Here is an 11,454-nt window from a genome sequence, read left to right on the forward strand (position 1 = left end):
AATATAAAATGTCTTTGATGTATTCCCTGAAGACCTTAAAAGAGCGTACTACAGGGATACTGCCACATCGATGTTCATAGCAGCACAATTCACAATAGCTAGACTGTGGAACCAACCCAGATGCCCTTCAATGGATGAATGGATTAAAAAAATGTGGCATTTATACACTATGGAGTATTACGCAGCACTAAAAAATGACAAAATCATGGAATTTGCAGGGAAATGGATGGCATTAGAGCAGATTATGCTCAGTGAAGCTAGCCAATCCCTAAAAAACAAATACCAAATGTCTTCTTTGATTTAATGAGAGCAACTAAGAATAGAGTAGGGAGGAAGAGCAGGAAGAAAAGATTGACATTAAACAGAGGCACGAGATGGGAGGGAAAGAGAGAGAAAAATGGAATTGCATGGAAATGGAAAGAGACTCTCATTGTTATAAAAAACTACATAAAAGAGGTTGTGAGGGGAATTGGAAGAAAAATAAGGAGAGAAATGAACTACAGTAGATGGGATAGAAAGAGAAGATGGGGGGGAGGGGGATAGTAGAGGATAGGAAAGGTAGCAGAATACATCAGTCACGAGTATGGCATTATGTAAAAATGTGAATGTGTAACCGATGTGATTCTGCAATCTGTATTTGGGGTAAAAATGGGAGTTCATAACTCACTTGAAACTATTGTTCGAAGTATGATATGTCAAGAGCTTTGTAATGTTGTGAACAACCAATAAAAAAAAAATAAATAAAAATTAAAAAAAAAAAAAAAAAAAAATGTCTTTGATGATAATGGATAAATTCCCTGATCCTTTAATAAGATGCAGAGGAAAAATTTTGACATTTTATATTCTTTGCCTGACAAGCATGACCTATTTGGCCCCTTATCACCATATGCCAGCATGTTTGTACCCTTGATATATCAAAAAAATAATAATAATAAGAAAACCCCAACTATTTTAATATTAAAGGTTAGATTTATAAAGACTGGGATTTCTAACTTGGCATTCTAATTTTAAGAGGAAGAGGTAAATGATTATGATTTAGAATTCATCTCTTTTAAGTAAACATTTTTACCCCTCCACTTCTGTCAGGAAATACTTTCACATTCACCTGACTCTCCACAAATGATTGACAGCATTATTCTTAGATTCCAGCAAAGATGACAGTCAGTAATTCATAAGTGCTTCCCTAATTATGCCTGGCATGTTGCATTATTCCATTTTCTTTCTTTCTAATTTTTTTTTAGAGAATTTTAATATTTATTTTTTTTAGTTTTCAGCGGACACAACATCTTTGTTTGTATGTGGTGCTGAGGATCAAACCTGGGCCGCACGCATGCATGCCGCTTGAGCCACATCCCCAGCCCTCCATTTTCTTTTTCTCATAGAAGATACAGCCTTTGAGGTTTTTCCTGCTTGTATAACACATTTACACATAAAAAGTCAATGTAAAAATATCATCTTTGCTTCTAACAAAATATATATTTCAACTACTACCTCCATTTCTAAAATCCCTATTTTCATCCATGATTTCTGAATAATCATGACATTGTTTAAAATATTTTTTTAGTTGTAGATGGACATGATAACTTTATTTTATTTACTTATTTTTATGTGGTGCTGAGACTCAAACCCAATGCCTCACATTTCCTAGCCAAATGTTCTACCACTGAGCTATAACCCATTTTTTATTAAAGGTTCTCATGGCATCTGGAATCTATTTATTTGTTTATTTATTTATTTATTTCCAGCAATTGCACTTAGGGAATCTCTACCATTGAGCTACATCCCCAGCCCTTTTTCTTTTTTATTTTGAGACAGGGTCTCACTAAGTTACTTAGGGCTTTGCTAAATTGCTGAGGTTGGCCTCAAATTTGTAACCCTCCTGCCTCAGCCTCCTGAGTCACTGGAATTACAGGTGACATCTAGAACTTTTTAACCTCCTGACTTAATTTATATTAAGAAGGCAAGATGAAAGCATCTTGGAGATAGTGACCATATTTATTCATAAGTATATCCTCATAGTGCCTTACTATTATAGAGAGTCAAATATGTAACAATTTAGTGCCCAGGTATAGTGGTACAGGTCTATAATCCCAGCAATTTGGGAGACTGACACAGGAAAATGGCAAGTTTGAGGTCAGCCTGAGCAACTTAGTGAGATTCTGTCTCAAAATAAAAAATAAAGCTGGTGTGATAGTCCACACCTGTAATTCCAGGGACTCAGATGGTTACAGCAGGAGGATCACAAAGTTCAAACACAAAGCCAGCCCTAAACAACTTAGCGAGATCCTGTCTCAAATTAAAAAAAAAAAAAAAAAGATAGAGAGCTGGGAATATGGCTCAGTGGATAAGTGCCCCTGGGTTCAATCCCCAGTACCAATAAATACATAAAATAAATAAAAATGGCTGGAATGTAGCTTAGTGGTAGAGTACCCCTTCGTTCAGGGCCCAATACAAAATAAATAAATAAATAAGCAATAGGTTTTTTTGTTCAAGGTATTATTCATATTATTCAGATCAACAGGTGTCTACTTAATAAGAATTAATGACACCTTTAATAAATGAATGGATAAAGAGACTGTGGTATATATACATAATAGAATATTACTAAGCATTAATAGAGAATAAAATATTAGCATTTGCAGGTAAATGGATGGAGTTGGAGAACATCATGCTAAAGCAAAGTAAGCCAATCCCAAACAACCAAAGGCTGATTGTTCTTTCTGATAAGTGGATGCTGATCTATAATTGGGGGAGTGGCCATGGGAAGAATGGAAGAATTTTGAATTGGGCAAAGGGGAATGAGGGGAGTCGAGCAGGATGGGGGTAGGAAAGATGGTGGAATGAGAAAGACATCTTTACCCTAGGTACATATATGATTGCACAAATGGTGTGACACTACACCATGTACCAGAGAAATGAAAAGTTGTGTTTCATTTGTGTACAATGAAATGAAATGCATTCTGCTGCCATGTATAACTAATTAGAACAAACTTAAATAAAAACAAAAAAAGAATTAATGACAAGCTGGGTGTGGTGATGCATACTATAATCCCAACAATTTGGGTGACTGAGGCAGGAGGATCACAAGTTTAAGGCTAGCCTGGACCACTTAGTGAGACTCTGTCTCAAAATTTAAAAAAAGAAAAGACTGGAGATGTAGCTCAGTGGCAGATCACCCCTGGGTTTAAGCCCTAGTACCCAACCACCCCCCAAAAAAGAATTAATGACAAAAGCATAAGATAAATTCTGTTGTGGAGGAACTGATAAGCATCAGCCTGCCCATATTTCAAAACAGAACTCTCACCCATAATTTGTACATAAACTAAAAATCTTATCTACAAAAAATCCAGGAAGATAGCCTACTGTAAATTATCTTTGCCAGAAAACCAGATTGCTATCCCTAATTACAATCCAGGAACTGAGCAAAAACTTCCATAACAATAGTTTGAAAATGGTCAGGACTTGATTAATAACTGGCAACTTCCCTAATTTTTTCCCACTTCCAAGTTTGGACCAACCAGACAAAGCCAAATATACACCCCTAACCAATCACTTTGGATATTCTACTTCTAGTTTGCCCTCCTGCGGCAGGGCCATTCCTGCAGCCTTCCCTTTTACCACTCTGAAGCTTGCCCTTTGGCCAAAACTCACATCCAACCCAACTGGAGTGAAGAAGTCACCACCTGCAGCTGCATTACATAATGGCCCTTCCCTCTGGCCACTGCCCTCATTAACCATTTATTAAAAATCACTCTAAAGTGATTAGAACGTCTATCATATGTCTCATTCCAACAACTCAGCTCCTTAGCTCTAGCTCAATAATTTGAACATTAGGGAATTTAGTCTCTTTGCTCTCTTTCCAAGTTGCCCATGCATGATAAGCAATGCAGTTTTGCGTAAACTTTAATCCCTTCAGATTTTGTAAGGTTAGTTCAGTCTAGTTCAATCTGGCTATTTGGAGATGACTCCACTGAAAACACTGCACAGCGAGGCACACTGTGGCTAAAAGGGACTGGCTTGGTTAACAAAGCATTTTAAATTTTGTATTAATTAGCCAGGTACAGTGGCACACACCTGTATTCCCAACAACCTGAGGGATTCAGGCAATAGGATTGCGAGTTCAGGATCAATTTAGTTATAAAGAGAACTGGAGATGTAGATATAGCTCCAGTTCTGGACCAAAAGAAAAAAGTTAACTTTGTATTAATTACAAAATAAATATATGGTATGGCAGAAAGTGCAAAAAAAAAATGAAAAGCTAAAATCACAAATGATGACACAAGAGAACCCAATGTTCCCATTGAAATATATTCTTCTCATTTTTTTCTTTTGTTTTGTTTTGGGGGGTGAGGAGCATCTATGATTAGGAGAGGGAAATTTACCTGAATAGGATTAAACTGATAGGGTTTTGATCTGAGTGACTTTGCTTGTTTCTCTTTATAATGACTAATAGTCCAGTTGATAAAACATTTTTTCAAAGCATTTCTCAAGTGTCTAAGGAAAGGTCCATGCCTCCTGACTGATCGAACCACCTGTACTTCCCCAATATTGACAGGCTTCTCTGTCCTGTAAGTGCTGGTCCCTCTACCCGAAGCAGTCTCCTCCAGGATTTTCCAGCACAGCATCATGGCTCCTTCACTACTTAGCCTATACTTCAATCACCTAGGTGTTTGGCCTGGGTGCTCTCACACCTGTCTCCTCAGTGTACTAACTCATTTCCACTGGAGGTGTTGACGTATATGGTATAGTAATTCCTCTGTGACTGAGTTTCTGCATTTCTGTAAACGAGGTACTTCAGAAGAGTCAGGGCAGGAGTTTTCTACTTTGCATAGGGCACCATGAAGACAATACAGAGTAGTGGTTGGAGTGAGAGCGGTGGATCTGGGTTTGTATTTTGCCTCCAAACGGGTCACAGGCTGTGACCTTGGGCAAGTTACATATTCTCTGTATACCCTGGTTTCTACCTTTTGAAAAGGGAGACAACATCTGGGCTTGGTGGCACATGCCTATGGTCCCAGATACTTGAGGTGGGAGAATCAGTTGAGTCCATGAGTCAGATACCAGCCTCAAAAAAAAAAAAAAAAAAAAAAAAGATAAGAAGAGAAAGAAAGAAAGCAGGGATAGAAAATAACCCTGCTTACCTTATAGGGTTATAATAAGGATCAAATAATAATACATGAGGGATTGCAGATGTAGCTCAGTGATAGAGCGCTTGCCTAGCACATGAGGCACTGGGTTTGATCCTCAGCACCACATAAAAATAAATAAATAAAAGTACAATTAACAAAATAATAATAACATGGGGCTGGGGATGTGGCTCAATTGGTAGCACGCTCACCTAGAGTGTGTGAGGCACTGGGTTCGGTTCTCAACACCACATAAATGTAAAATAAAGATACTGTGTCCACCTAAAAACTAAAGAAATAAATACTTAAAAATAAAAAATAAAACTAATAATAATAATAATACATGGAAAGCTCTTTATTTGGGGTGGAGTACCAGGAATTGAACCTAAGGGCACTTTAGCACTGAGCTACATCCCTAGCCCTTTTCAAATTTTATCTTGAAACAATGTTTCACTAAGTTGTATGGATCCTCCTGCCTCAGCCTCCTGAGTCACTGAATTGTTAAAGGCAAACACCACCATGCCCAGCTGACAAGCAATGTAAAGCAGTATACAGCATATGATAAGCACTACATAAATGTTTGAGATTATTCAGTTATGCATAAAAACTAACCCAAGTATCTCCATACCACTTACAACTTCCACAATCTTTTTAGTCAGCAGTGAGGGAATTTAAAACTCCTATAATTCGGGTTGGGGATGTGGCTCAAGTGGTAGCGCGCTCGCCTGGCATGGCATGCATGCAGCCTGGGTTCGATCCTCAGCACCACATACAAAGATGTTGTGTCCGCCAAGAACTGAAAAATAAATATTAAAAAAAAAATCTCTCTCTCTCTCTCCCTCTCTCTTTAAAAACAAACAAACAAACAAACAAAAAACTCCTATAATTCGCTCTTCCTACAGTTATCTTTGGACAAGGCAAAAACTTGGTCCAGAATTCCTCTGACTACACTAGAATGCACACTAACATGAAACCAAGTTTGGATAATGCTGCTCCATTATTAAATGGAAATGCTGCTAACAGAGGTTACCTGGACCAATTTACTCCCACTATGTAGAAAACATTCATTAGCCATAACATGAGCACACATCAGAGTAAAAAATTCATGTCTTGCAAAGGCATCCTCCCTGCCCTCTGCTCACTATTCCAAGAAGCAAGCTTTGCTGAAGAGCCTGCCCATTTCAGGGCACAGGGGACTCCTGACTGTGCAATATTTTCTGAGTCACCTCAGACTAACCAGATAGAACCAAACCAAAATGACACAGAAGCTTCTAGGTTTAAAGTTTACACTCAAGTTGCAAAGTACTTATGAGTCTGCTTCCAAAAGAGAGGAGAAACAGGAATCACCTGATGGCCAAATTACTCAGCAGAACCAAGTAGCTGAAAAAAGAATGGACAACTTTGATGTATTTTCCCAGGTTTTGATGCTCTTAAAAGAACATCTTATTTCAGATTACATTGTAAGAAATAATAATAACAACAACTTAAACATTCTGACTTTGAAAGTCTCAGGAAGGCATTCATTTGTTCAAATACTCACCTAAGGCTCACAATATACAACCCTTCACTTTTCACACAATGAATCAGAATTCTGATTTCCTGAAATTGAAATAGATAAAGCTTCCAGCTAGTTCTAGGTATTAATCCATTTAATTCAACAAAAGGTGCAGACTTTCTTTTATGAGTGAGTTCTCTGCCAGCAGATTTGAAAATAACAAGAGCAATGGTCCTCAGCACAGCTTGAGGTACAGAATTAGCCAATGGTGTGGGGGCAGGTTCCATACCTCAAGTCACCTACTTTAAAACAAAACAAAGCTTGCACTCAATAATTCTTTCCTATCACAGAAATTAAACAGCTCCTGTCTCTTCACTTTACTCCAAGAAGTAAAAGAGCAAGTATCTCCTTGATTGAAAATGAGATGACTAGGTGAAATCCCCAGGCCCACCCTCGTTTTTTTATAGGAGCTCTTCAGCTCTGCCTGTGACATTGATTTGTAGATTCTTCCCTCATTCCAAGGAAGTCAAATACCCTCATAAAAATACTTCTGAAGAGCAATCTTTAGACCATTAAAAACATCTCAAATATAAAATTCCAAGAAAATCTATGAGTAAACTGAGCTTTTGTGGCCAAGCATGAATCTTGTTTTTCTTAGAAAAATCGATGGGACTTGAAAAGTCCTGCTGCCTTTCAGTATGTAAGTAACAAAATCTGGATACCCCAACTCTGACTACTTGAAGCTACTGTGATATACAGAACCTTGGGCTGGGGAGGGGCGAAGTCTGGGTCTCCTCCCATGTCTGTTTCTTCCCTAGTTGGCTTGATTTCAGGCAATTCCCTTTTCCTTTCTGAGTTTATCCTAATCTGCAAAGAGGAGATGACAACTCTTAACACTAAGGAGGGAAGAACCCTGCACTTGGGAGTGCTTGGGAAGTGGGGAGTCTTACACATGCCTAGCTGGGCCCTAGGATAAAGACTTAGAAAGCAGCTGTGTCTCCCGGAACCAACCATCCCACTCTCTCGCGGCCTCCAAGGTAACCGCCACTGTTTTCATTCTAGTCAACATATTTCCAGTTTCGAGCAATCCTACCCCAGAGCTGGATCTTCAGAGATTTACAGAAGGCGAATAGGCCTGAGCAGGCGGAACTCAAGAGAGACCCCCAAGGCCACTTACAAATAGGGTCTTCCATTTTCAAGGGTCTCTTCAAGCGGATGCTGGCAGGGACCGTCTTCTCGATCAGTTCATCAATGCTCTAAAATTAAAACGCAAGCGGGTGAACACTAACACTGCCCCGAGTTAAGAGGCACCTCTGTGTTTTGCATCTACAAAGGCTTGTGAGAGCCTCATTTAAATCGCCTAATTAGGTGTTCTTTCTAAAAAGAAAAACTTTGTGCAAACCAGAAATCACTTGGAGGAAAGAAAATCATGAAGCGGGGTGGTGAATTGAGTGGGATTTAGGCTGCAACTGGGAGATAACGGGATAAACCCTCTCTAATCCGGGGGTCTTTCTGCTCTTCTTACAAAGTTACAGTTTCTGTGCAGGGCTGCATAGGTTAGGGGCGGTTTTTACATGTAAGGTTTTGAGACAAGAAGAGCGGGTGCGGCGTAAAGTAAGCTGTGGAAGATCAAATGCGTGAGCTCAGGCCGGGGGCTCAGGCCAGGGCTCCCACGCGGAGGGCAGCAGAGTTTAGGGCTGGAGCCCCTAAATTGGGGGGGGGCAGAATCCGGGCCGAGCGGAGCAGAGGCCCAAGGGCCAGATGGAGGTCCTTACCGCCAGCCCCAGGGCCTGTAGCATCTCTCTCTGGTCTTTGTCCCCAGGGCCGATATGTCTCCGAGCAAAGTCGTCGTGTCTGGGCAGGAAGCGCTCGAGGAGGCGCGAGGCCCCAGGCGCGCCGCTGTCCCCACCGCCGCTACTGCTGTCCCGGCTCCGCGGCGCCCAACTGGGGCCCGCGCCCCCAGCCAGACGGCGGCCGCCCCCGACTCCACATCCCAGGCGCAGCCCCCATGCCTTGGCACACGACTGCATGGACTCAGTCGCCGTCTCCTCCCCAGCCCGGGAGGGTCAGCGAAACTCTGGGCTCCCTCCTCTGGCCTCAGTCCCCGGGTGGCAGCTGCGTCTGGCCTGGAGCCCCTTCCCGTGGGATTACGGAGGGACAGAAGATACAGCTCGGAGGCAATGAATGAGTGCAGCAGTCAACCCCAACTCTGACTCAAAGTTGTAACTGCACCCGAGGCACCTGCTCCGCACACTTTAAGCTTGGCCCGGGAGGCGGGAGGTGGGATGGGGCCAGGAAGCCCTTGGCCAATGGGAGTGGATGAAGGGGCGGGGGCGGGGCTGTTTCCGCCCCCTCCCCTGTTCCTGCAGTCTACTCTGTCCCTGAGTGGAGTGCTGCAGCTCCCGCCCCGAGTCCTCCATCCCCTGTAGAGCCACTTCCATCACCGGCTGAAGCCGGTATTCCGGTTGAGCTGTGTGTCCCCTGCCAGAGTGTGGGGCCACACTTACGTGGAATCAGGAGAGATAAGAGTTAAGAGATAAGAGATAAGAAGTTTCAACTGCACTCGACTGAGATGAAGATGATTCTTACAGCCAGGACAGACTCAAAAACTTGGTTAGGGGCTGAGGATACAGCTCAGTGGTAGAGCTCTTGTCTTGCATGAATGAGGTCCTGAGTTTAATCCCTTGTCTTACAAAACATAAATGAAAAGTTAGTCTCCATTCATTAATTTTAGGTTATCTTTTCCTGTCATATCTCATGGGAATCTTATGGGCAAACTGTGGGATTATGAGAATTACTCAGCCTTTCCTAGCATTTGTCTGCTCATCTCACAGAACAAAATGGTATTTTAAAAATGGATACTTAGACACACCTGTAATCCCAGCTACTCAAGAGGCTGAGGCAAGAGGATCCAAAGTTCAAAGATAGACTCAGCAATTTAACAAAATCCCATCTCAAAGTAAAATATAAAAAGGAGCTGAGAATGTGGCTCAGTTGTTAAGTGCCCCTGGGTCCCCATTGCTCCCTCCCCACAAAAAGTCAAGGGTCATATGTTTTCTCTCATATGTGGAAGCCAGAGAGGAAAAGGAAAAGAAAGTTGTGTGTGTTGGGTGGGGGGAACTCATGAAAATCTGAGTGAAATCAGTAGAATAGAAAAAAAAAAAAAAAAGACCAGGGGGAGGGAGGAATGGAGGGAAATGGGACATATTGGGGAATGATACTGGTCAAATTATATTGTTATTTGTATAAATGTACAAATATGTAACAACAAATCCCACCAATATATATATAACCATAATTTACCAATAAAAAGGTATGGAAAAAATAAATTTAAAGAAAAACAAAAAAGAAAGACCCTTGAGAAAGGATCTTTATAATTATATTATAATTATAATTAGTGCACACCTCTAATTCTAGCTACAGATCAGGTAATCCTCCTGCCTCAGTCTCAAGAATGGCTGGAGTGGCTGAGTTGGCTGGGTTAGCGGGGCCAATGGCACATGCCTGTAATCCCAGGGGCTCAGGAGACTGAAGCAGGAGGATAAAGCCAGCTTCAGAGAAAGTGAGCTGCTAACCCACACTCACTGAGTGAGACCCTGTCTCTAAATAAAATACAAAATAGGGCTGGAGATGTAGCTCAGGGGTTGAGTACCCTTGAGTTCAATCCACCAAACCAAAAAACAAAAGGCTAGGATTACCGTGTGTACCATTGTTTAAAGGAAGTTCTTTAAACAGAAAGAAAAATGGTAAAAGGAGAATTTGTAATACCAGAACAGAAAAGCAAATACTGCAAAGAGCAAAAATATAAATAGCTGGGCGAAGTGGTACACGCCTGTAATCCCAGAAGTTCAGGAAGCTGAGGCAGGAAGATCATGAGTTCAAAATTAGCCTCAGCAACTTATCAAGGCACTAAGCAACTCCATGAGACCCTGTATCTAAATGAAATAGAAAAAAGGGGCGGGAGATGTAGCTTGCTGGTTAAGTGTCCCTGAATTCAATCTTCAATAGCAAATATAGAGATAGATAAAGATATAGATAGATAGATAAGTAAAAATAGATAAAGATATAGATAGATAGATAAAGATATAGATAGATAGGGGACTTTCCTCCATCTGGGTTTTCTATATTATGTTTCATGGCTGAAGCAAAAAATGGTAAGACTATGTGTCTACTGTTTTTTTTTTTAATAGAGAGAGAGAGAACTTTTTACTTATTTCTTAGTTTTCAGCGGACACAACATCTTTGTTTGTATGTGGTGCTGAGGATCGAACCTGGGCCGCGCGCATGCCAGGCGAGCGCGCTACTGCTTGAGCCACATCCCCAGCCCTACGTATCTACTGTTGAGAAACTAATGTGACTCTATTTTTGAGAAACCAGCCTCTACCTCAGGGCAAAACCAAGGAAGGGACTGTGACCCTTGTCCTTGGAAAGACCCACAGAGCATTCCTAGGCACATACTCACCCTGCTAAGTTGTCTGTCTACAAATAACAGGAGAGATCTGCAGCGCCAGGTGTCCCTGACTCAGTTAGGCTAGGTGAGGACCCATAGCAACTCCCCTAGCAACCACCAATCGGCATGAGACAGGGAAAATATCTGGGATGCCAGATGACCCCCCAGTAGTTTATGGTTGATAACATGTTGAGAAAACATGTAGTTCAGCATGAACACCCCTCATGGCCTAATCCAATCAGTTCAAAGGAATCCCCCTCTTGTACTAACCAATCACCCCTACCCAACTTGTTCCCGCCAGTGAATGTGCTAATCAATGTTAAGAGTTTTGTTTGACTTTTCCTGGGTATGGAATGATTTGCTGTGTGATGCTGTGACATATA

General features: G+C 41.4%; 1 protein-coding gene across 1 annotated transcript in view; it reads right to left on the reverse strand.

Moving 5' to 3' along the window:
* The window catches only part of Gldc (glycine decarboxylase), an 87,482-nt gene extending 78,615 nt beyond the window's left edge, over positions 1-8,867 (reverse strand). The window contains exons 1-2 of the mRNA XM_005327970.5: positions 8,397-8,867; positions 7,799-7,877 (exon numbers count right to left, since the gene is read on the reverse strand). Coding sequence (XP_005328027.2) covers positions 7,799-7,877; positions 8,397-8,651 — 334 coding nt within the window. The 5' untranslated portion in view covers positions 8,652-8,867. The remainder of the gene's footprint in view (positions 1-7,798; positions 7,878-8,396) is intronic.
* Positions 8,868-11,454: the final 2,587 nt, after the last annotated feature.

Source organism: Ictidomys tridecemlineatus, chromosome 4 (assembly GCF_052094955.1).
Source record: "Ictidomys tridecemlineatus isolate mIctTri1 chromosome 4, mIctTri1.hap1, whole genome shotgun sequence".
Taxonomy (NCBI): Eukaryota; Metazoa; Chordata; class Mammalia; order Rodentia; family Sciuridae; genus Ictidomys; species Ictidomys tridecemlineatus.